General features: G+C 37.4%; 1 protein-coding gene across 6 annotated transcripts in view; it reads right to left on the bottom strand.

Annotated features, from left to right (window-relative positions):
• Positions 1-27,317, bottom strand: part of DLG1 (discs large MAGUK scaffold protein 1) — a 131,373-nt gene that overhangs the window by 1,948 nt on the left and 102,108 nt on the right. For 2 of the 6 annotated variants that reach the window (XM_042820421.1, XM_042820424.1), the window contains 10 exons: positions 22,669-22,783; positions 16,868-17,044; positions 16,328-16,397; positions 11,873-11,972; positions 9,732-9,773; positions 6,563-6,613; positions 4,939-5,040; positions 4,504-4,676; positions 2,693-2,802; positions 2,218-2,309 (listed from right to left, as the gene is read on the bottom strand). In XM_042820421.1, coding sequence (XP_042676355.1) covers positions 2,218-2,309; positions 2,693-2,802; positions 4,504-4,676; positions 4,939-5,040; positions 6,563-6,613; positions 9,732-9,773; positions 11,873-11,972; positions 16,328-16,397; positions 16,868-17,044; positions 22,669-22,783 — 1,032 coding nt within the window. Of the gene's footprint in view, positions 1-2,217; positions 2,310-2,692; positions 2,803-4,503; positions 4,677-4,938; positions 5,041-6,562; positions 6,614-9,731; positions 9,774-11,123; positions 11,158-11,872; positions 11,973-16,327; positions 16,398-16,867; positions 17,045-22,668; positions 22,784-27,317 lie in introns of all 6 variants that reach the window. The other 4 variants (XM_042820422.1, XM_042820425.1, XM_042820423.1 and 1 more) reach the window with 2 other exon arrangements.

Here is a 27,317-nt window from a genome sequence, read left to right as displayed (position 1 = left end):
GCATGGGGTTCGGTTGTGGTTTTCCTTTTAGGCTCATGTATATACAGCTGAGGAGGTTTATTTGCCTTTCCCAAATACAAGCTAGAGTTGGCCCAAGTCATTCCACAGACTCTGGTGCTCTCATTTGCATTTCCAAGAGAAAAAGACAAGACTGCACAGGGCTGTGTCCTCATGCAGTCTGTGAGCACTAACTTTGGTTTTGCAAGAGAGAACATGAACGAATGGGGTTTGTTGTACAGCAAATAGATTCAAGTTTTATATAGTTAAAATACAATTAATATTCAGACTCCTAGATACATTTTCTCCAAGGCTAAAAAAAATAATTAGAAATGAGCCACGATGTGTTTGACACATCAAACTAACATGCAGTCTGGTGAGAATGAAGGCAAAGTGAAGTTTGAGCTGTTCTTACCACACATCAGCCTGAGAAAGCATTCACCATGAGATAGCAACCTCTTTCTAATTAGGATCATCACCTCAGCATTGAGATAAGCCAAGAAACAAAGTTTAATATGAAAGATAAATATTGGAGGTGGGCCAGATGTACTTCTCTGTGCATTAATTTATTACTGCTGCTTCCAAGCCCTTGTGTCTGTGGTAGGACGAGGTGGTCCAGTTTTCAATAGTTCACATGTAATCCTCAGCACAGCAGCGCAGTGGAAAGATGTAGGAACATCCTTACATTGCAAACACCTTAATTCTCCAGATGTTTCAACCACATTCCTTGCAAAGCCCAACACCCTCAAAACACAATATGGATGTGCTCTTCCCTATGCTGTAGTGTGAAGTTTGACTCAGTTTAAGCCTAATTTGCTGATGAAGTTGATTTCAGTTACTCCACATGATGCAGTTTTTTTTTAACAGATTAGGAAATGCTCACACAATTTACTGAGGCAGGTAAGTCATATAGGCAGCAGCAGTAAATGAGATTGTAAAGTTTTGAAATATCCTAATTGCTTAAATGCCTAAAGACAAAGCAAAGACAAATCTGCCCATGGGATGTTGCTATCTGCCCCAGTCAACAAGTCTTACACTTCTTAAAAGAAACATGGTCACGGGCACTAGAGCTCTTAAAAAAGAACCTTACAATTTTCAAGTATCTTCAATTTTGGCCCTTATCTTCCTAACAGAATTGCTTAATACCTAAGACAACCTGGGTGAATACCAGCTGCTAACTAAATACTGAACATCTATTAAAATAAACTCATCAGTTTCCTAAACAACAAACTTGACATACTTGCAAATCATCTGGTAAATGACTCTGTAAGATGAAGAATTTGCAATATACGTTGGAGAGTCCGATAGCTTTCTGAGTATAGATGGTTACAGAGTTATGGGAAGAGTGGGAGAGCTTGATGTAGGGATAAACAGTGACAGCTGCAAAGCAACCGAGAGGGAGGTAGACAAAAAGGGAGACACTTAAGTTGCTCATTGGGTGGGCAGCACTCAATGTGGGGAATGAGGCAGCAGGAAGACTGAAGCAGGGAGTCTGCTGGGTCTTTCAACTTCCTCCCATATGAAGCCAGCAGGTTGAGCAAACTATTTAAGGAAGGTCTGCATTTGTAGCTCTGCCCACAAAAAATATGTGGAAGAAGGAACTGGGCAGAGGAGACATGTCACAAAGATGGAGGTGGATGGGGCAGCAAACATTAAAATATTGCCAAAGAATGTAATAGAAAAGAAAGGAGTGAGTGTCTACCTAGGATACAAATAGAAAAGGCTCGCTCCTGTCCTCCTGAAGGTCCTGACTTACTCTCCTCATTTGCATACCATGATGAAAAAGTAAGCACAGCCTGAGTGCTTGCAGTCTACCTCTTGCTGCTATAGTTAACAAACTGCATTTGTGCATGCTGCCAACCCTGCTGTCCAGTTTACAGTTATCAGTACTAACATTCTTTATTTCTCGATTTCAAAAACTGAAAGCAAATAAAAAGCTTTAGGTGTAAAATTTATCAACAAAGCAGACACCTGCATTTTTAATACCAAGGAACACAGTAGAAAGTTCCATGGTTTTAAAGAGTAAATTGAGTGACTGTTAAACTTATACAGATAATGAATTCACTGATGCAGTTGGTATCAGCATAGATGCACTTGCATAGTTTTATGCTTCAGAACAATCACAGATAAGCTTGAAAAACAGCTCAACGTTATCTCAGTGGTGAAGCAATTATCATACAGCAAGCAATAACATTTCAGCTCTGGCCAAACAAAACAAACCTGTGAAGTGTTCAGTAAACTCTTGCTCCAGTTTCATTGCCCTCTCAAATGTCTTCCTGGCTTGTTCTTCCGTTAAGCGTTTATTCATTTCCCTGAGATTGAAAACATTATACGTGTAAAGAAAATACCTCTAATCTTTGGAAATATAATTTTAAACCAGTGTGTGAGTATTAGCCTAATAAATCATTCTCCTAAATGACATATCTAAGCAGATATGTCTCTAACTGGAGATTGTAGAGGGAATGAGCAGTTCTGACACCATGTTATATGGAATCATACTCAGTGGCAGTCATTCTCAGCAACTTGTGACTTGGATTAGAAACTTAGTTTAAAAGTCCCTAGAAATTCAACCCATTCATGAGCAAAACAAATATTTACATATTTAAAAAAATTCAAGTATTACAATTATTTTCACATAATTTGCAACTGTCACAGTCTCAAACAATTTTGTCTGAGGTACTTTGCTTTTACTTACATGATATTTTCCACTGTTTTGGGTTTAATAAAAATGGAGATTGGGTACAGCTGGGCAATCTGCAACCTTTTGATTGCATTACCAGAAACATCAAGAATACAATGTTTACCCTAAAAGTAAGAGAGAAAAGGAAAAATGACAGTAAGTGAAGTTTAAGTCACAGCTATGCATCTATTAGTATAATAACTTAGAAGAGAAACTACGTTTCCACCAAAGCCAATGAAACTAAAGCACCTGCATCCATGATATCAGGATTGCACTAATCTAGCATGTGGTCCCACAGTGCTCACTCCTCTGGGATGCATAATTTGAGATGTTCCTGACTCTTTTTCCATCCTCTCTGCATCAGAAGCTTCAGCCCAGTCAACAATGGAGAATACAGAGCAGCTGTACATAAAACCACACCGCCATTTTAGGGTTTATTTAAGGATGTAGCCACGACAGAGTTTAGAAAAGAGCCAGATGCCTTGACGAACATTTCTGAGGGAATGAACTGCCTCTGATGCCAAGCAAATCTGTCACCTCAGAACAGGCAGATGGAACTGAACATAATCTTTCTCATTCACTGTCGGGTATCAACCTGGGAGCGCCAGGTTTGAGACCATGAATTACATTTATTTGGGCTGATTACTTTTTATTATTTAGGAAACAAATATAGCTTATTCCTCAGGGGGTTGAAGCAGAATGCAGCAGGGTTGTTTATCCAGCATTATTAACCTGCCGTTGCTCCAGCATGTCTTCATCTCAAAGACTCCTCCTATTGCTCAGCACCTCTTACATCTAATACATAATTTCTACTCCATATATTTTTATTTATTTCCTTTGAGTAGCATATGAACGATTTGTGATATCACCATTTTAGAAAGGGGCAGTGTAGGGGAAGTAGAACGGAAGACCTTTGTTGGTAGTCTGAAGCGAGAACATCCTTTTCATTAGCAGGAGACCTAGCAGAATTCTGCGAGCCAGGCACACAAGCACCATAAAGACAGTAGGTTACATACATCCTAAAACACATTTCCTGAATACATTTTCCTTATCCTTTCCTGAGAGAAGGGATTGCCAGGGTCATTTACTTCTGTTCTATTGAGTTAAAAAAAAAAAAAAAAAAAAAAAAACACAGAATTTCAGGGCACATTTTGATGCTGTACTAAGGGACATGGTTTAGTGGGGAAATACTGGTGGCAGGTGAACGATTGGATGACCTTGGAGATCTTTTCCAACCTTGGTGATTCTGTGATCTTATTTCAGGAATTCTTAGGGAACAAATACATTCTTCCCACATAAAAAATGCACAATTGTTTGCTTTCAACTGATGATAAATTTTTCCAGGATCTACTCCATGGATCCAGAGGCTAAGAAGTAACATTAAACGAAGTTTATGTATGTTCCAGCACTGTATTTTTCTATTCATGCTGACCTGTCCACATCTTTCATGTGGTTTCCCTTCAAATGTGGCACATGCCCTAGAAACAGAGAATTAAGAGCAGTAACTAGTCTGTGTTCCCTCTTGTGATATGACAGCCAGTATTTGTTGTATTTGGCCCAACACTTATGCCAAGTGTTGAAGGATCTTGAACGACGGGTGGAAGACTAGATTGTCAGCACTTAAGAAGTTGCTCTTCTTTCACAGTTTGATCACGATGCTCTGGTTGTTTCTCTTAAATGCATTTGTAACAATGCTCTTTGTTTCTAAGTTTGTACAAAGTCCTTCTAAGGTCAGAGGGTTCCCAGTGGCTCCTTGCCATTCTCCTATTCCCGTCAGCATAGTCAAATAATCACCTCAGTAAATAAAACAACCGGCATTGATTTACCTTTTCTGCTACTTCTCGCACTGATTGCACACTTGTTCCATAAAGATGATTATTGTACTGGCCAGCTTCAATGAATTTGTGCTCCTGAATATCCTTCTCCATTTGCTCTCGAGAAGTGACAAAATGGTAATCACGTCCATCCACCTCATAATCTCGTTTTGGTCTAGTAGTATCTTTAAATACAAACCAGTAACGTTTAAAGAAAAACAAAACAAAACAAAAAATGTTCCCTCTCCCCCCCAGCGTTCAAAAATAGTCCTCTGTTTAAACTGCAAAACTGTAACAAAGAAAGTAAAGAGAAGAGTAACCATTAATAAACTTTATAAAGGTATCCCAATATTTTACCTCTATGTACAAAGGTTAGGTCTATGAAGAAAGTAACAACACAGAACCAAAAACCCACTTATAATTGCTTTAGTATCTGCTGAAACTTACGTGGAACACATGAGCCAAATTTGTCTGGAAATTCTGAAATCAGATCGTCGTTAATTCTGTCTTTCATGGGTCCCAAAACAATCACAGGTCGAGTATAGTTCACTGTCAAATGTAAAAGAGTAACTGAAGTTACATTTCAATGACATCACCAACCTTTAAAGTTTAGCAAAATAAGCTTTACCACATGGTAGCAGTATTAATACCTAAAAGAATATGTACTTCTGAAGACAAAATAAAACATGCTGAAGTCTTTGCATCAATTAATACTGCAGTCAAAGATGTCAAATCTTTATTCCCAAATTCCTGTTCAGTGTAACTGAAGATGACTCTTGAATTCTGAAACCTTTTCACAAAGTAACATCCTTCATTCTAATGAAAACAGTAAAATGGGAAGCCTGAAAATCATTTCACATCTTATTTCTTAAATTTCAAACCTGCCATTGGGAAAAGCCTTATTATTTCTAAAATCCCAGCTTATATACTCACATAGCTATAGCTCCCCTAACTACTATCACATTTATAAAATGAAGTATAGCATCTTTTAAAGCATGCTTCATCTGTAACGGAGTTATAAAGACTTTTTATTTGGAATTTAAGGACAGAAGATACCAAATTATACTGCAATTAGTGTAACAACAGTAACATCTAAATATGTAGTCATATCATTTAGACCATATGAATTTTAGTTTTAAGTTCTGTCATTACTACACAAATCTAAATTAAATACAGTTTGACTTGTAAAATACATTCTAAATCCTGGAAGTAATTCCAATTCACAAAAGGAATGTCTTGAATCTTGTTAATTGAATCTGTGTACACATGATATATACATTTACTCTGTTTTTTACTGTATTCTATGTTTAATACATACCAAGCATTCCTTTTTTAAAGATCATATTTTTAATCAGATTATATATATAATATTTTATCAGACTACATAAAGGAACCATTTGCACCTGTGGTGGTGAACGGGAATGCTAAAAATGCATCTATTATATGCAGAAAAAAAGGATCAGGAGAAGGTGAAAAGGAAATAATAGGATCCTATTAAAAATCAGTGAATATAATTTTGTTCTAAATGTAAGTGTAGTAGGGTGTTTTCTCCCACTGATTTCCTCTTTATCCAAAATTTCTTTATTTTCTGAAAGAAAATCACATGGTTAACAACTAACAAACCAGCCTTACAAGAAGCAGCACGCAGGAATGCCAGACTGCAATGGTTTGGAAATATTTTGACTTAGGCTTTCTACAACAAACAAATAATCTACTGACATGAATTTTCCTGTGACAAAAAGGGAACAGCTACACTGGGAATGCTACAGCAATTTGAAACAGAAGAAAACTATCCTTCCTGAGTTCACACGGATGAAACAAATATACCCTATTTTCCTTATGCAGTATAAACCACGCAGTGGTGAGACATTAATTAGCACACCTTTGGATTACATGCTAAATAATTTAGCAATTGAATTTAATAATTTATGCCTTTATGCTTTATTCATTTGAATAGAGATAACAGAAGTTGAAAATCAATGAAGTTTATTATAGCACTGGGTACATAAGTGCACATGAACCACTCTGATATCAGAGTGCAGTCAGGTTACACTAAGCAAGCTCTACAAACCTTCTTGTTGATTGACTTGTTCATAAGACAGGACATATTCCTCTTGGCCACCTGGAAAGGCAAATGCAAAGAAGTATTTATGTATCGTTTTCTAAAGCAGTAAATTTACATCGAGTCATTTACTGAAGAGCAACAATACAGACGTTCATCAGCAGAAGCCATGTTACAGTGATACTGATGGAGGACGTTGTTAAAGAGCGATGAATTGTAAAGCTCACAGAGATAGGCCAAACAAAATTGTGAAGCGTAAGATGCATACAGTATACAATTTCTTCAGCCACGTTAGCATGTCAAACTGACACCAAGCACAAGAAGTATTTTAAAGCAGAACTGAAATGCTCTTGCGTTTCCCCGAACGAAGTGCATGCATGGTGTCATTCACTGCTCAGCCACTGCCACCTTCCCCATGAGCACTTTCCATACTTTAAATGTTTCTGCAGCATTCTTCTACACACAAAGCTGAAAGTCATGCGTGTCTAGGTGTACAGCTCTCCCAGTAAGTTTTGCACGAAGTGGCATTTATACAAAGACCTCCAACCACTCCAATTCCACAAAAAAATATTATCATTGTATATATTTCACTACTGTTTCACTAGTAAGCTTTTGAAGATGAACTTGAAATTGAAGAACGCTCTCTATTGTTCTCAGCTCCAGAAAGCATATCTGCAGTGAATGAAACTAAAATAACTAGGCTTTGACCTTTAACAGCTGCAGGCTTTGAAAGGTTAGTGCAAGCATCTGAAATATACCTCAGTTGCCATCTCTCTAAAAGAACATCTCTAGTCCAACAAAATGTCTCAGAGTAAGATTACTTGCATGGGAATCACTAAATATCAACTCCATGACAGCAGAGAATTTGTAATTCTGAACATACAGGCTAAAATTATATGACAACACTGTGAACTCTCAAAAAAAGCAGCACTTCAATAAATCAGTTGAGTTCAATAACTCACTTTTAAAACATTTTTTTTGTTCATAAGCCATACTCATAACAGGCAAAGGAACACACCAATGCTATACCACAGCCTTTTAAAAAAATAGATGGCAGATGAAGGCTTTTCTATATTCATATATTGCTTCGATACACACGTTCTTTATTGAACAGCAAAGCCCACTGATCTTTTAAATCTGAAATTTACAATGTCTAAGAGAATAAGACTGACTTATAATAACTTTGCATTCCAGCAATACATGAACAATTTCTTTAATTTTTTTAAGGTAATGCAAGTGAGTAATACATTAAGACAGACATGAAAACATGCAACCTGAATATTTTAATATCTCAAAAAGGCACTCATGCAAATGGATTTTAGGACAGTATATACTTTCAGAACCCTTTTTAGGCTAGGGAGAGGAACAGGGAATCACCAACTATCAACTCGTCCATGAAATATCCAGCCCACAGAAAATTAGATACTTCTTTGGAGAAGTCACACTGCTATAAGGTCAAAGATTAGTTAAGCAAACTATTAAAGAGACAGTAAGAATTATAAAGCATCCCCCAATTGAGGGCAAAAAGTATATATTGTCATTGCTTTTTCAATACTGTTGAAAAATGAATATTAATAGAATGAACCTTTTGAACAACCGTACTCATCTGTAATCAAGATAACTTTTAGACAGCAGTAAGAAGAAATTAAAAAAACAATTTTAATAAAAAGTGCTTCGAATTCCACAGTGAGATAAGTAAATCCATAATATTCATAGTAAAATCAGGGCTTCTTAAGTAATATAGGAGTGAAAAACTAACTAGTGGTACCAGTGATGAACTTTAAACATAAATAAAGCACTTCTGAGAAAAACCTTGGGGAAAAAAAAAAAAAAGAGGAAAGCAGCAAATTTATGGAGAAACAGTCAGAGTTAGATAGTTTTAATGGTATGTCATTAAAAACAGTTAAAATTTGTAAGTTAGTCATATATGCAAAGGCAACTTCCATACACATTTAATCTGTGTTATTCTCAGTGAACATGAATGCCTCCCCTGCTCTTTTTTTCTGCTCTTTTTTTTTCTTTTTCTTTTTTGCAGCTGGTCTGCAAGTTTCAAGCACTGTAAGCACTGAGGAACTTGTACATGTACACATTCTCTCAAGTGTAACCAGCTGCATGCAAACTCAGGCCTCCTTATTTCTGACATCTGCAGCTTCCAAACAGGTGTAGCTGTTAGTGAACCACTTTCCTTACTACCCTGCCACAAGTGGCATCTGTCTGTGAAGTGCCTCTTCTTGGGTTAACAGGCACCCAGGAGCAGATCAGTGAGCAGCTCTGACACTTCACTTGACTCTTACTGTTCCCTCTTTTTGTGCTCCTCTATAAATCCTCAGTGTTTAGCCTGCCTGCTCTGCTCTACCCATGGTTCCTGCTCTGGACTCAACAACCTCACTGAGGCACTGTTCACTGGAAATGACCAACGAGACAGAAGTGTCTGTAGAACAGCATCAATCAGCATATTACACACTGGAACGTGTACATCTGCAGCTTAGGCAGAAGCACACAGCACTGTAGCTCAGGTTAGTGAAAATGGTAATTCAGTCTAGTACTTAAAAGGTAAACTGGTGGAGATGAGGGACGTGCACAAGCACAACTGTGCATCTAGCATGCTAATTTATCACAGCTGGCTCCAGCACCTAACGTGTGTCATGTTGCAAGATAATTCAGACAAAGCACCTACACTTGACAAAATAGAGAAATGAAAGCTGAAAAGCAAGGGTAAATACATGTTTGTTCACCTTTACTTTCGTTAGAAGTATCTACATGTTCTATCTGAGCATCATTGATAGGTACTACGCTATGTAACAGATTACACCCCCTGTATTAAGCACAATAATCATTGTATTTGTCAACATTAAATTTACATTTCGGTTTTAGCAGGTCTAGCTAACATGGATAATTTAAATAAAAAGGAATTAATTCAAATTAAGCTGAGCAATGACAATCATAAATCACAACAATAATATCCATAAAGGAGGTCTGCAATGATTCTTGTCAATTAAAAAAAAAAAAAAAGACACTGGAATTTTGCAGTACCCAATTAACACACAAACATGGACTTCAATGGAAGCTTACTGGGAAGTTCAATTTAACATGTAAATACCCAGGAAAGACAGACAAACAAAAGCAAAGGAAGAGCTACTAAACAAAGGTTCTAAATAAAGAACTTAAAAACACTTACGGTAACTACTTTCACTATCGCTGGCATTAGAGGTTACATGCTCTGAAATTGCAACACAATGGAGAAAAATAAGGAACACAGACTAATGACATGAGTCCAAAGGAAAGAAAATGACAAAAATAATCCAGATGAAAGACAACAGTGATATCAAAATGCTGAAATCAATACATACTGCATAGAAAAGTTTTAAGGTACTTCTCATAGCTCTCAGGATCAAGCTTAATTTCACACAAAAGGAATGGATGTTAATAAAAAGAAAAAACATTAAATAGCACATCAAAATAAGATTATGAAAAGTACACATTCATATTTCACACACAGCCCTGCAATTTTTAGGTTTTCACTTCCATGTGAATATTACTGCGCAAAACTTTTATAACAGAACCACCTGGACACTTTTCTGGATTAAATTAAAGTCTAGCAATCATAATTCCAAAGTTGGTTATTATTGGTCTTCTGCTCTAGACCAAGAAACTCCTTGAAAGTGGTTTCAGAAATGGAAAATTAATGCTATTGCTACCAGGATTTTTATTTATTTATTAAGTAGTTGAGGCCATATATGGAAGTATCACCGCCCCCCTCCTATGTGCAATTTCAGAAACATTGTGGGTTAGAATTAAGGGAACAGTTATGATCTGGGAAGAAAGGTTATCTTCAGTGACTGATTTTACTATCCCATAAACCCCTGGCACTCTACTTGTTTAGTATCTGTCATGAAAGAAAAGTCATGACTCTTATTGTAAGTACAGAAATGATATCAGGGTACACAAATCTGATGGGGTACTCAGCAACTGTAGAATCTTGCTGTGTAAAACTAATGCTTACGTGCCTCCTCTATCAGCTCCCCCACCACCTGGCCAGCAGTGCCCTGTGAGCACCTAAGAGTTCAGCAAGTCAGACAGAAAAACTCTCACGGCATCTGTTAAAGCTTTTTTGTTTGTTTGTTTTTAAAGAGCTGCCAACATCAGTCACCTAGAGAGAGGATTGACAACTGCTGAAATTGCTATGGCAATAGTTCTGCTATGGCTGTGAAAATCCATAGGTTAATTTCAATAATAAAAACACAAAAACAATATAAAAATGACATTAGCAAAATATATGAGTATCAACAAATATACAAACACAGTCACTACCAAGGACAAACAAGTAGGTGCTGGAAAGCTTCTGGACAGCAACTACAACACACTAATGTCATAATCACCTAAAAAGTAATATCTTCCTGAAAGCAAAAACCCCCCAAACATTACAAACTAGAAAAATCTTATGAAACAGTTTTAGAGTCAACCTCCTTATGCCAGTAGAGCACCAGTCTCAAAGAGATCTGTTAAAAAAAAAAAAAAGTAATTTTTCAGATGGAGGTTAAAATAACTTGGGAGTATTTTGATCACTTACTCAGGCCTTTTGATCCCATGTCGTCAGGGACCTCCTGCAGAGTAGTCCCCAGAGGGCAAGCAATAAAAAGACAATCACAAAGAAAATAATTGTCAGTAATATATAAAATCGGCGCTACGACAGGAGACAGTTCCCAGAACATCACAGGGAAGACAAGCCTATAGGAATGAACCAGACCGGCACATGAAGTGTAATCACTGGTGCAAATGACAGAGAATGGCTGAGGATGCCGTTTATAGCAGATCTGGTCTCAATCTGCAAATTAAGTTTTTGAGAAGATGCTTTTTTTTTTTTTTTTTTTTAATGCAGGCAAAAACAATCAAATTCACCTCTTTTCATTAAGGAAATCAAATTAGAACAGGATGACTTTGAAGCTGCTGGTCCAAAGGGACTGACTGGAGAGCCTGGTAAGCTTAGACACACTTTCCTTGCTGCTCTGCACTATCCTCAGAATGACAACTGAGGAACCATTACTGACAGCTCCGAAGAGCTGTTATCTCCTCCAGTTACATATATGCACTTACTCATCTGTATTAACCAGTTTACTGCAAACTGGGATATACTCTTGGTTTAAAATTTACCTTAAGAGCAAATGACTGATGGCATTCATCCTACAGATTGGATTGTCGTTTGCACGCCAAGCTCGTTAGCCTGTTGCAGCTCATGAAACTGTCTCCACGGTAACACCCTACTGCAATCTAGCAGGCCCTTCTACTGTGCTTTCTCTCCATGGAGTGCCACATACTTACGGTCAATATCACTGGTTTCCTGCTCACTCTGGTCCTTGTTCTTGTAGAAGGGAAATTTTCGGGAAAAGAGGTTCTTTTTACGCTTGTCATTGAATGACTGCTGAAGAAGAGAAGGAGGGGCAAAACAAAGGATGTCTAATTCTGTGTGAACAAAGGCCCAGACCAGCAGCTTTGTGGAAGCTGACTCCTATAACCACATTATGCAGTGCATATTTCAACTTAACAGCATCTTCTCAGCTCACGTCAAATAGAGAGAGATCAGGACCATGGCTTTGCTCACCCTCTCAGTATTTCACATGCTTACTACAAGCGAAGCGACAGGCTGGCTCACCCTGGAAGGCCTGACCTGCATTTCACAAACTTCAGCTTCTTGTGAGTGCAATGAGATGTGAAAAAACTAGGCTGCTAGAAGGTGGCCAACCCGAAATGAAACGAAGAAACAAAGCCAATGAAGTCACTGATATTATCTAGTACAGGAACTATGGTAGTTTGGGGGGGAAAAAAAAAAATAAGGTATTTACGCATGCTGCTACAAACAGCTAATGTAAGAGCACACCAGAAATGTGATGCCCCTCTGCAAAGGTCAAACTGTAAATACTTTGGTGACAGCTGCTAAATAACATACCACTGGCATTGCACTGAATTCTCTAACGGTAAAACTAAGAAAGTAACAGTGAAATAGTAGAAATGGATTAAAAAATGTGTCTCCTTAAAATAAGATTCTTCTTGTGTAAGCGATGAAGAGCACAAATGTATATTCATCCATATATACCTGAGCTTACAGGTATAGTTACTGAAATATTCGTATTTTAGTAATACCTGCTGTCGTGTCTCTAATTGAAGACACTGTGACTGCAGCATCTCTAACTTACATCCTGCAAAAAGTAAATAAAAAACCTCGATGCATAAATAGATCAGTAATTACGCACAGAACCGGTGCAGCTAACTTCATGCTAGCTGAAATACCTTCTTTATTCCTTTAAGCATCAGTGAATCATCTAACCAGTTTTGCCAAGCTATGTAATTGGTCATGCTTGTGTCATTTGGTTTGCAAAAATTCTGTCACTGGGAGAATGGTAAAAGCAGGAAAATGCCCAGCTTGGTTTTGTGATCTTATGCAGCTGGGGGTCTGTTTATTTGCAAACCAAACACAGTCAACGTGCCACAGGAGGTAATAAAACTTCCACAAAACACTTTTTTAAAACATAATTTTACAAAGAATCAAAATATATTTCATTAAGTCAGTAAAATTATATGAGCAGCTATTTCTAAAATTTAAACCACATTAATTTTCAAAGATTGTTTGACCTCATTTAATCCAGTCTGAGCTTGCTTTCTCTATGTACAAAATGCGGTAGTAAAAAGTTACACTACCTTTGTTATCAGCCCTAAGCATGGAATGAAATATAGCAACAAGCAGGAGTCAAAAAGGACTCATGTTTCAAATCACTGGCCACCTTTTTTGGTACAAGTACAAAACGAGCATTTGGCCTTCCTAAAGAGGATGCCTATAGAGCTACACAAGTTGCATACTGCTACTCTGCTAACAATGCTTCTGGCCATCTGTTTTAATACAGGCTTGCTTGGCAGTATCACATAATGAAAAACCCAGTGATATTTTCATTACCACTGTCAAGACAAAGATATTTCATCAAATCTACCAGGCGTTACAGAGGCACACAGTATCGCAGGAGCACCACCAGTGACATGAGCACTGAGCTCTGGATACAATAATGTTTTAAGTAGGAAACACAGAAACCTTTAATTAGCTGGCATCTGTGTTTGACTAAAACTGTCATTCCTCTGTTAGAACTGGCAAACTTTCAACCTGACATACGGACAGAGGAACTTATTGGACTTGACTTCTCATAACCACAAAATGTTACTGGGATCTATATAAGACAGGCAACAAAGAAATATGCCCAAATGATCCTAGCTGAGCATGATGAAGAATGCTGTAACGTGCACTCTGAAAGGTGAATGGCTCACATCTAGCCAATTGTCTGCTGGGGTAAGACCCTCAGGTCAAAAGAATATGAAAATAAGGGAAATGATAACAAAGCAAAAATGGTACTGAGGTGGTGAGATTTTGCTGTGATTAAAGATAGTGCTGAATTTATTTTGCTTCACAAAAGATATTCATGTTTTTCATTTTAGTTTTGAAAATATTTCATAACATTAATGGTTTTAACTTTCTCCACAGTAAGTCTTACTGAACTAATAAGAAAATTCATATACTGCATGTATAATGGTCAGAGTCAGTTCCATAGCCAAAAAAAAACCCAAAGAAATTAAAAGAATATTGGACTGATTTTGAACAAAAAGATTAGCCAAAAGATTACTTTTAAAAGATGCCATGATTATAAAAAGCTGAAGAGAATTGCTTATTAGTTGAAAATGCATAGTAATTACATTAAATTCTTCACAAGCCCACCGCAAATCATGATCAGGCACTACAAGCAAGAATATATTAAAACAGAAGCAGCACAGAAAGTTAGGTAAATGTGTGTATGAAAGGAACGGGGGAAAAATAATCGCTTCTGCTCCAGTTTCTTAGTGTTACTTAAATGTAAAGGAAGGCAGACTTTACTATTTGCCATCACTAGGGTTATTCTTTAGGATTTTGATGTAGAATTTTTGAAGAATTGTTCAAAATTGATGTTTCATACTGTCCATGGAGATTTATCACATACAGACACAGGAATGCACGCAGTCCATGAGGAGTGTATGCTGCAGGTAACTCACTGGGAAAAATACCCCCATGACAAACACAGGAAGAATAATTTAAAGGAGAAATTGCCATGTTAAAACATTTACAGCTGAAGCAACAGATTGCAAATAAGTGTAAGCGTGTTTGCAAAACAAAGTGTTACTAAAAAAACTGCAGTTCTGTATCAATGGCAAGCGTAGTTGCTTTTCCACTCAGTATCCCATGCATATGTTTGGTGCTCTGTCAGCACACGGTGTGTGTTAGCAGGGTACTAACTGCTCTATTCCAAAACGCTACCTCAGGTAGATCAGTAACTGTTCACAGTTTGGTGGTAGACAGGCTACAAGAACATGCAATTATCTTCTCAAAGAACATGGAAATATTTGAAAAACTGTGTAATGTAAAACGATCTGAGGTATTTAAGCCATTTGGTTCTTATGCAACTCCTTCAAGTGAACTCATAATCCAAAAATGATGGGTTAAAAGTTACCACAGTGATTGATAACAATTTATTCCAGTAGGAAAATACGAAGGAATGAAAAGAGAAAAGCAAAATGCAAATTATCAGAGGGATCCTCAAGGCAGACTCTAACTGTTAATCAGAAAATAACTAAAGGCACTGATTTTGCTTTAAACAATTTGCATTTTAAAAATTTAAAAATTAGAAAAACTTGACATTTTCCTCATTAGTAAACTTAATGGGAAACCTTTACCACGTAGGAGAGGAATGCATATTTGGATTTTGATATCTTTGAAGTATACAGATACATTATTGAGGCTTTAGTGCTTTATATATTTGGTTTTTGAAGAAAGGAAAACACTAACCAAAATAAAAGACAAAAAATAATTTTGGATCTAAAATAATTAATGTTTGTGAAGTCTGAAAAAAATGATATATGAAATAGCTTCCTCGGGAGCTCAGAAGCACATTGCAGACTACTCCAAAAAAGCAGTTACCTTGCCTCCTCACCACTCATCCCACTGTCCCACCTTATGTACTGGGACAAAGCTGACATACCAAGCAGTGACCTGCACCAAGTTACTGACTGCTATTTCTTTGGGACTGAGTTATCCTTCCATCCACACTGCTTACTTTGTATGACTCCTGCACAGCCACACCAGTGTTGGTGCCAACAGAGAGCAGGGCTGAGACAAAAACACTTGAGAGATGGATGGACACTGTATGGTTAGTAACAGGGGAAGACTTAATGAGTCCCTTAAAGCTTCTGTAGCCACAGGTGTAACAAAGGATGTATTTTATCCTTACTGCGCACAGTATAAAACCTCATTTTATCATAGGGATCCTGATGAGCAATATTTTCTTGTTTTCTACATGCATTACAAAAACTTTAACAAAAGAAATGTTCTAGCTTTTCTGAAAATTGGCAGTAACTCTCTTCCAAAAAGGGAGTCCAAGAATACAATCCAGACCAAAGGGTTAAATAGGTTTACAAGAAGAACTTGCAGTGCCAGTAGAAATGTCTCTAGTCAGTAAGTGATCACTATATACACCTCCTGCTATATTACAGACTGAAGAATAGTATCTATTTCTAAGCTAATTCTTTAATTTGCAGTTTTGGCAATAGGTTACTATTTAAATTTGCTTTCATTTTCAGAAATATTTTCTTTCTACCTGACAGAATTTAATCTTTTCACTAAAAAATGACATGGAGCCTTAATGCATAAACCACAGAGGAATGTTACCATTCACAACACCAGGTTTAATTAGCACTTCATAAACTCACCCCTTTCTCTCCTCTTGTCTTGGAATTGAATTTCACTGTCTTTAAACGGGCTCGTTCTTTTTTCTCAACTCTACCAGAAAGAAAAAAAAAAACAACAAAACAGACGAAACAGTTAAATGAGCAAAATTCATGAAGTTTAAATTAGTATTTGTTAAAGTATAAACGTAGTGCTCAAGTGCAGTCACAATCATCAACATCATATTATGCAAAACTTACTTTGCCCCTACTTATACACAAATGGTGTATTATTAAACTAATATCACATTTCTAGTAAAAGCAGCTAACTTGCTAGCAGGATAAGGAGAGGAATTTGGAACCACGTTTGTCAACTTAGGAGAATACAGCCCCTGAAGCCACATATGATTCCTCACTGAGCGAATTACGATCACACTGCAGATTATTAGCTTTTTTAATGACTGGATGATGTGGTACAAAATTAACAACAAAGAGCAAAACTGAATGTCTACAAATGTATATATATTAATCATATCAGACTATTAATGGCAGACATCTCAGAGTCAATAAAACATCACGACATACCTGCGTTTGCTTGGGATAACTCCAATTTCATCACTTTCTCCATCTGGAGTTACCTGCCGTGCTTGCCACCATTCATCATCAGAAGCATTAATGACATGGAGAATATCACCAAATTTGAAGTTCAGTCCTTGACTTGGAAGGCCACTGTCTTTAGTCTTGTCATAATCAAATAGAGCTCTACATTGAAAAGAAAACAAATTAACTACTGAAAAAGATGAAACGGGGCTGCAAATAGCACAAGATTTATTCAAGCTGCCTGTGTGTTCAGAAATGACTGCAGCATTCTGAAAGGTGTGAAGAAGAATAATGCTGAATGCAATCTCTCCCCCCACACATCCACAGATAGTGTACAGCACAGTATTCACATACAATACATTTGAGACCTTTAATGAGTGAGAATAAACATGGCCCAGAGCAAAACTCCAGTACTTGGCAGAAGCTTCACAAGAAGATATCTCCTGCAATTCAATCAATACTTTGCATAGAACAAATTACACATCAGTGTAGGAAGAAAAAGTAAATCTGACGCATGCAGCCCAGCTGAAAGTTCTGCAATGCACTTTGTTAGAAGTTACAAAATGGAAATATTTCAGGAAATAAAAGTTACTGTCCAATACTGCACAGGAATACAATACGTAGGGATGCAAAAAATAAAAAGCTCAAAAATATGGTCTGGACAGAATGTTGCTACTATAATATCAAAGGCAATAAAAAGTATATGAACTCTTTTGGAAAATTCCCTACCATTTCAGAGGAATCCCATCCTTCTTTCTAACATCAGCCTATTTTCAAGTAACAGGCACCAGCACTACCTGCAGACTGGCTGCAGGCTGCAGTTTTATTCACGTTCTCTTTGCTAGCAAGGTCAGTTTATTCAAGCTCACTGCTACTCTTGCTCTGTACTGCTTCCTCCCATCTTAGTTACAAAGCAAATTTGTCAGGAAAGGGACATGGTACACCACACTGAGGAATCAGTACAGATCAAAGTTAATTTCTCCCTGTTGAATCATTTTAAATCTCAATCAGTTCCCTGAGGAACAGAACAGATCTATGGTACACTTCTCGCACCACAGCCAAGGATTTAGTGAGGATGTGGAACTGAATGACAGGAACCTCTCACAGAAGCTAGGAGAGGCTCCTAGGATGCTTTAGAAAGGACTCATTTTACTTTTCAAAAAGGTGCATGAACAGATGTCAAGTGAAGTGCCTATAATGAAAACGGCCAACAAAAAATCATGTGTTTCATCTGACAGCTCAATGGTTTCTCAGTGACACACCTGCTTAAATGACAGCCTGTCTCAATTTAGAAATTTGATAACAACTCCATCACAACCTTAGGAGAGCAGTGTCAACAGATCAAAAGTATTTTATAAAGGGATAAAGGTTTTAATGAATATTTTCTTAAGAGTTGTGAGCAAGATAAAGACCTAAAAACAGCTAGAAATACATAGGGCTACATGTATGATGAGCCAAACAGTGCCCAGAGTTAAGAATTTCTTTCCATGCCAACCAATTAACATGGTGTTTCCTGTATGCCTGGAAAGTTATCAGATGAGAACTTAATTTACACTCAAGATGCCTTGTGTATCTACAGATTGCTATATCTAAGATAGCTCTTTCAAGAACTGCTTGGATGGAAAATTTTATTCCTGATTAACGTTACATGCAAGTGTTTAATGTAAGTCATAAGACAAATACAAATTTACTTTATAATAAACTCAGCATTTCTGACCAACCAGCGCTTTATACATAGTCCTACAATATTCATTTTATATTTAAGATTCTGCCAAAGTTAACTGACAAGTCCTAAAAATTACTTTAAGGGGAAAGCACCAAGTCCTCCCTACTATTTCACCTGCATTAATCAGAAACACAACATCACTGACATGGTAATTGTGTTCCTTCAGTTAGAGGTGTGCAGAAACTGAAGGCAAGTTGCACGTTTCATGAACGCTTTCAAAGCCAAAAACTTAAGAGTTATGTTAAAACTGCCACGTTTTCCAGAGTGCCTTTTGACCTGGCTGTGTTTGCTACTTTCAATACCACAGGCTGCTGATCAAGTTCGACTGAAGCATTTCTTCTGCAGCGCCCTTGATGAACAAAGTAATGAGTGCATCCTGGAGCAGCAGAAGCATCCTTCTGCACTTCTTTATGAAACACAAACTAAACTTACCTCTTCAGAATGAATGAAGGTCAGCATGTACAGGAGTTTCTCTATTTCTCCCTGACTTTTTGGGAAAACTGTTTGAAACTAAATGTCTGAAGTGTCGGAACAACATAAGGATGCCCAATTAAATTCTTCCTGCAGTTGAACATACTTTTCAGGCCTGGTGCTAACATCAATCTTATTCTTCAATGGATCTAATTAAGATTTCCTAATGCTTCCAAAACTGTGCAGTTTCTTCCACTTGGAGATGCAATTATTTTCTACTCTCATGCAAGGGGAGAAATCAGCACCATTATTTGAATCTGTAACATATCGTGCTGGTTGGAAAAATGCACGGGGGTGAACGTCATATTTAAATCTGCATTCTACACACACTGTACAGACAGAGATGTGGCACACAAGATTAGATAAAGCATGGAACAAATTTACTCCTGTCAATACATTACCAAAGAAATTTGATCCCATGAAAGAATTTCACTTTTTCACATTTGCTTTTTGAATTTGCAGATGAAGGAGGACAGCATAGAGGTGCAGCTCAGATGTAAAATCACAAATATTGTATAAGAGAATCCCTCTCCTCTTAAAATAAAGATCAGAAGAAATATAAAGCAGCAATCAGAGAAGGGCACTAAACTGGTACATCCTAATTAGGGGAGAGAGAGAGAATTAGCTGTGCAAATTCAGGAGTTAGTCACTGCTGAATTGCTATATTTACACAGTCCTCTAAGGACTGCTTGCTATTTATCAAATATATACGTGCGATTAAGGAGAAGAATCTGTCCTTCTACTTTAAGTTGCATCCTCAACCAAACACAACCATTTTTTCCTTAACATTACACAACACCCCCACAATGCTGTTTGCAAGCTATCTATTCATGAGGATACCATGGTTCAGTTGCATGGATACAATGATGCAGCTCATTTTACTCATTACTTTGGTAACATGACTTCCAGAAATCACCACAGATTATTATTCCCAAAGTCTTTTATTTCAGAGTTTTTCTGCAACTGTGATCAAATGTCTACAAACATACCTCTGCTGGACTTACTATTTAGTTTAGCTTACACTGCATGATTTTAAAGGCATATCCAAAAAGCCCAAAAATTACAGAATAAGATCAACATCAGTTACTGAGACTAGTTTTGAACTAGCTCAAGTAAAAGTACAGAACATACCAAAGTAACTTACAGAGCATAAGTGGGACAGCCAACATGTTCTGTCAGTATCTAGCAATATGTTCAAAGATCCTTGAAAGTTACTTCACTGAGGTCAAAAATTGCACTGGAAACCAGAGAACAGATGTGAACCCACCCTGCGTGTAACCACATTGCCTACCAGACTTTGGCATCTTTAGATACGATGACAAGATTAGGTCTCAAAAACCATAGCAGCACTCTCTGAAAAGGGACGTGGGTGGAGAACTACTTTTCACAAGGAATTTTTGCATTTTAGATTTTTCTTCTAACTTCTAACAGAGCTGATTAGCAAGTTTCAAAAATCTTTCTTGGAAACGGAACCACTTTCCATGGGGCTGCTGCCAACATTCTGTAGAAGGCTGCACTTTTGGCAGCTGACAAAGTCAGAAGCCCATCCTCAACCATTCCCAGGTCATTTCCATCAGGAGAATAAAAGCTACATAGATACAAAACATTTGTCAGGGGCTTGAAGAACTAGATGAATGCATGAACTGGAATGTAAGCAGTTTAAAATCTGTAGCTATAAGCTATAGCTAACAATGCAAATTTAAAGTGGTTGAGATTGTTTAGGCCTACTTATACCATAGGCACTAAAGTGATAAACTTTGTGATTGTGGGTATTGAAGTCTCACCATCATATCCATAAGCATAAATAACACATGTACATTGCACAAAGCTTGCCAAGGGGAAAAATCATCAATATTGTAATATCATGATGACTTAAAGACTGATGGCAAAACTGCACAACTGCCTAAGTGAATCCAAACCTGAGCAGCTATGCTGCCCCACCACCACCGGACAGACCTCTTTGAACCAGCAGTTGTGTTTGTGCAGGTGTATGTACAGTGTACAACCAGAGACGAACTGAGTGAAATACAGTGCTTTTCTTGGAGGTTAAATTACTATCACTTTATTTAAGCCTCTTATTCTGGGTCCTCACGAATGCAGAAGCAGGTCAAGAAAGTGCACTGGGGAGAAAGCAGGGACAGGGGAGAAATAACTGCAAATGACAGAAGTCTGGTGGAAGATTAACCAGAGTCACCATGCTAAGGAAGTCCTTCAAAGATCTGCTGCTGCATTAAAACCCCCCTATAGGCTTCTAAAAAAATCAGCTCTGTTCAGCAACCTGTTATTGAATATAATGGAGATAAAAATTGACTATTATAAACCAATTTACTGCGACTTTCACAGTGAAGAAGTAGGGTTTCACTGCTTACAGCTAAGACTGTATTTTCAACCAGCATTTCACTTGATAGCAATATCACTCAAAGCAGATCCTAAGACTCCTCTCTCCTAAGCTGTACCTATTTCTGAAAGGGACCTTGCTTCCACAAGAGTATAGTGATGAGAGAACTACTACAGATAAAGTGCATTTAATCAGGCTCATTTTTCTGTTTTGATTTACTCTGTGGCACTGAAAACAGATAACAAAGCACAACTGGAGACAGGAACTGTTTGAGGTGGATTCTAAAGGGGCAAAGGCAGTGGAGCCTGAGCCGAAGATTCTTGCAGGTAAACCAGTGAGGTCCTGCAACATTTTAAATCAAATTTAAAGCAAGAACCATCACTAACAAAGTCTTGTGCGAATACATTCTGGACTCTTTCATGAAGCTACTGCTGGCTCTTATTCAACTCACAGATGAGTCCGACTGGGAAACTCAAACATCAATTTATCTTTTAAAATTCAACCCTTCAATCCATATTTCTCATTTGAAATGTTACACCTTATCAGTATGTCATAACTGACCTAGGAGTAAAGCTCACCTTGCCAGAATTCCCTGGGGAAACTACTTATTTTCTTAATTATTTCACGTTCTTATTTTTTCACCACTCCTTATATCTCCACTTCCTTTTAGACTTCATGTTTGATTTTGCATGAAAAAAATAAGGAAGGATATTCAACTAATTCACTCTGATGTATTTGATCCCTTGTTTTCCAAGGGAATTATTCTGTAATACAGTGCTATCGAATTTCTTGATACGAACTGAGAATATGACTAAGGCAAGCTGAAGAAAATCAGACGGCAACCTGTCAAAGCTTAAGCACAGATTAGAAATCAAAACGTAACAAAGAGGAGAATATGCAGAGTTTTGTCACAAAAACACAAACTGAGTTAAGCCAGATGTTAAGACATCAAGTAGTTTGACTTAAAAAGATAACTATGTGTTTACTGAAGGATAATAATCTCAGACTCGGGACAAAAAGCAAGTAAATGCACCCTTTTCAAAGTTCTCAGCGCTAATACTACTTTTCCAGTTGTGTTACCATTTTTTCAGTTGTATTACTTTAATCAAACTGAATTAAGTTTTGTTTTTAATATGTTGCAATAACAAAAACATCAAGTTCAGCAATGAGTGAGTATACAAAAATATAGAAATGCTAAGTCTTCAGAAAAGCAGGAAAACACACTTGTAATATGATAAAGAAGATGATTACCTGACATATAGGGATCTCTTCTGGCTGGTTCGCAAAGATCCTGATCCTGAACTAATGCTACTGTTCATCATCTGCTCCCGTAAATCATGTATTTTAGCTTCAAAACGACTGTATTCTGTAAGAGAGGGAAGCACTGCTATTAATTTTCTCTGTACCTCTGGGGATTAAATTACTCAGAAAAATACTGAAAATCTCAAAAAGTAAGTATTTGTTAGAGTTTTGGTTTTTTTTTAATGCAAGAAAAAGCTTCAAAGTTCTAATGTTTTAATTATGCTTTTTTTTTGTAATTAAAAGCTATATAAAGTCTTACGTTTATCAGCTGAAATTGAATTTAAAATAAAGCAAACGAACAAAAGCAAATACCTGTCACAGAGATTTCACCATTCATTCTACAGTTTACAGTGACCAATCCTTCCTAATTAAAACATAACTCTATCAATCACTTCACAGTAATAAAAACACAGAAATTTTACACCATGACCAAAAATAAAGCTTAGAACATGTACCTGAAATGCACATATTTATAATCTAAATTATATTTTTAAAATGCTAAGATGTGAGAATTACAAGTTTCTGAAAAGTTGGAATTGAATTGATACTTCAGAATTGCTGGACTTGAGTAAGATGCAGGATTTAGCAGTACGAGGTGGGGAATACGCGAAACATCATCTGAATAAAACAATGTTCCCATGGGACTTCAAGGAAGGAAAAGAAGTCCAGAATTCTGGCACAAATCTCAATCCAATTGTAAACAGCATGAAGACATTCAAACTCCCTCTATATAATTATGTACAATGTTAATCCTAGAAAAACGGATTGTGTTCTTAAGCAGCACTGTGTACTAATAAAACTAAGATAAATACAGTTGATTTTATCTACAAAGGCAGACAGCAAAATAGCAATAGTTTCTTGAGGGCAAACATATCCTAAAGCGAGGTACTCACGTGTTGCCAGCATGAAATATGAACTCAAAACAAGTAAGTTTTTCCTTCAGTTCAATAGTTTGGACTTCAGGATAAGCAGATCCACTTCTAAAACCTTTCTAGTTAAGGGAAATGCTCTACAGCCACCACCTTCGCCAGCAGACCACGTGATGCAAGATTATAACAAGTCAACACTGGGAGAGCCAGGGTGTGCACAGCCAGCAGCTGCTGAGCGGGATAATTTGTGCTGTTCTCCCTTGCTGCACCTCAATCCCTGTGGGCATCGAATTTACTCAAGATATGCAAGACTGATTAAAAGGGCTCTAAAATGCAAAAAATCTTGAGGAAATCTCTGAACTGCACTTCTTTGAACAGCCATCTTAAATACCACAGTTTATCCTATTATGTTCTGTAGGACTTTCTCCCCACACATTCATCAGGCAATAAGCACCAAAACATACAGCAGTGGTGTCTTTGTACAAATGAGGTCTGGATCAAACAATTTACCAGCACTAACCAAACTGATGACAATGCCTGACGAGAAAAACTGTTTCCACACTACTGATGTTATTACTGATATCAAAGGAATTCAGCATGACAAGATGGCAATGTAAGAGGAATGTGAGAAAACAAGATTTTTTAGAAAGCAACATCCCCTAGGGGAAGGACCCAGATACAGAAAGAAACATCTCCTGCTGTGCCACTGCTGCACCACATGGTGTGGTTAAGTCCCCTCATTTTCCTCAGCTTTTCCCTTTCCTCATTGCTGATTCTCTTATCTACTTAGACTGTAAGCCCTGAGACAGGAACCCACTTTTCACAAGGACTAATCTAAACAAGATTTTAGACAGCACCTGCATATCTGCATTTCATTTATATGAACACACAGGTTCGTTTCTAACAGCTGCTTTGTCTCTGTTTTAGAGGTAAAATTATGTAATAATGACTTAAAAGGGCAATAGTCTCACTTTACAATAACAACTGGGGAGCAAGCACTATGTTTATCAAGAGACAGGTACCAAAACACAGGAATGAATCTGAGACATGCCAAACCTTTTCACACAATGAGACACTGCAGGTAGCTCATTTCCCTCGTTAGCTTCTCTCCCTAGACAAGACATGGCCACATTTCAGAACAGCTGATAGCCAGTTCCTGAGATAAGGGAGAACGCGGTGCTAGTCCTTATGAGGAGATTGAATGCTGCCTAAAATGAGGTTCTCTGAATTCTGAACCACTCATCTGAGTCTACTGTGAAGGGATGTGCTTTTTATTCATTTTTAACCTGCCCATTAATTAATTCAAATCAGTGCATCACTAAAAACAAAAGGTTCCAAGCACACTGTCTACTGACTGAAACATGGCTTATCTGAAAATGATTTATCTGCTCTAATTAAAACAACAAAGAAGTTAATAATAAGGCAGAACATAGTTACACAGTTAAATTCATACTGTCAGGATCGCTTGCATGGTAGAAAAACATTTTATTCATTCTGCAAAACTCTTTTGTCTATAAAACCGACCATTTTCAATGTCACCATTTAATTTATAAGAAATCAAAATTTCAGACAAGGGGTCAGAGCAGTGAAACTCTCCTGGACTGCTGCTCTGGTGAGCAACAGGGATAAGCAGAAAGATGGTGAAATGTCTATATCGGCTGTGGAAGGTGAAAAAGAGGCAGCTATGACAGTTACTTTGGTCTGGAACACACGAGCTAGCAAAGAGGAATAAAAGAACAGAAGACTACAACAAGGGATAGAAAATTCAAAAGGAAAAACAATTCATGGAAGCACGGATGTATGCACTGGGAACAGATGGCAGCACAGCACTCAGAAGCAGAGATTCCTACATATACTAAACCCACTAAGAGCTGAAAAAGTTCACTTTAATTAAAAAAAGTATGCCTCTTGCATCCCTCTTACCATCTGTCTGTGGAAAGCCCTTCTTTAGTGAGCCCCACTGGATCTGTCAAAGCAGTTTCCGCTGAGAATTCTGTGCTGTTTTTTTTCCCCCTCCACTCTCAGGATACTCACAATTCTCCTTTATGTGCTGCCTACAGACACACTGAGAAGCAGAGCCTGGCAGTAAGTTAGAACAGCCACCATCACAACCACCTTGTACTGACCTTCCACGTGCTTCCAGCTCTCGGCTGGTGAGGCAGGACTGGCACAGCATGCAGTGCAGTGAAGCTGTATTTACGAGCTGTAGTAATGAACTACCTCTATCTCTTGACTATCAACTCTGATATTTGATAAATTCATAGGTACAACTCTTGTGATTATTACAGACTGTAGTACAAATTTCAGGTGGTAGAGAAAGCTGTGGAGCGTATGCCACTTACTATGACCACACAAAAACATGTGCCAAGATGTTACGTATGAAAATATACAGTAAAAGCATTTCAGGTCATCTGGGGAGAGATAGCACTTAGCTTCAACACCAGACTTTCTATATTAACGTGGACTGAGACAACCACAATGCATTCCATGTGGTGGCTTTCATACATTCACGCTTCACTAACCACTTGAAAAACCCCAGCCACGCAATTTCAAAATAGACTAAAAAATTGCATTTGTATTTAATTAAGAATTCTTCCCACAGAACCTGCAAAATTCAGAATGAGACTACATCCAGCCACTGCCAATGCTGAATTTACCTAGAACAACGCATTTACAACTTGCAAAAGGCTGACAACTTAATAAAGACTAGCAATTTTATTTATTATCTTAAATAGCAGAAGTGAAGATTTAAAGGATTAAAACATGAGTAAGCTGCTTTACAGTGTTATCTATCAGGACTATTTATAGCAGAACCCTTCTTTGAAGATTAATGGGACAGACTTTAAAGGTACTTTAATTGACTAATCTGGATTATTCACAAATCAGTAGAACCAGGTACAAACAAGCAGGAAAAAAAAAACGGATGAGTAGAGATCACGTACCTCACAACATGATAAAACAATTTTTTCTAAAATATTTTAAAATAGTTTTCATTTTTTGAAATTGAGAAATGCTTTTAAACCACCACTGGCTTCAGCAATTCATGTACTCCACCAGAATATGATTGAAGCTCAATCTCTTGATATGCAACAAATACGGAAATGTAAGTTTTGCAAAAACATTGTTACCCATATGCTGCTTTTACAAATGGGAGACTTGTATTTCCAAGACAAATGTTCAGAAAAATCCTTTGCTCATGGACATGAAAATGCTACCACTTCCCAGAATGTAGTTATTCTGTTTTAAATGCCACAAGAAAATAGTGCATAAGAAGCAGCATCACAGTGAGAAAAATTGGCTCACTCCTGGCCATTGAAAGGTAAGCTTTAACAAAGCATTCCTTCCTCTTTTGACTCATTCGCTTTAAAGACAAAGAAGAATGAAAGACTACAAGGATGTTGTACTTGGATCTTATTTTCAGTCAGTGTATACATTCCACCAAAGCAAAAACAAACAAACAAACAAACAAAACCAACAAGGGAAACGGAAGTAAAAAACTGGCTAATGGTATTTGAGATTCAAACTCCTGATACATTTTGGAATGGTTCACCATGAATCACTTACATTTACTTCAATCAAACTAGAAGAATGTGCCTGTATCAGTAACATACATAAACATTGCAAGTTCAGAAGAGGTGTTTTGCTTTGGTTATTTTGTGTTGTGATCTGTTTTCTTTTTTTTGGTGGTTTTTTTTTTTGGGGGGGGGGGGGGGGGAAGAGAAAAGATCG

The sequence above is a fragment of the Centrocercus urophasianus genome, unplaced genomic scaffold (genome assembly GCF_019232065.1).
Source record: "Centrocercus urophasianus isolate 14NV4802_14NV808 unplaced genomic scaffold, USGS_Curo_1.0 seq_19, whole genome shotgun sequence".
Taxonomy (NCBI): domain Eukaryota; kingdom Metazoa; phylum Chordata; class Aves; order Galliformes; family Phasianidae; genus Centrocercus; species Centrocercus urophasianus.
The sequence above is the reverse complement of the archived record's forward strand: the minus strand, read 5'-3'. Positions and strand labels throughout refer to the sequence as shown.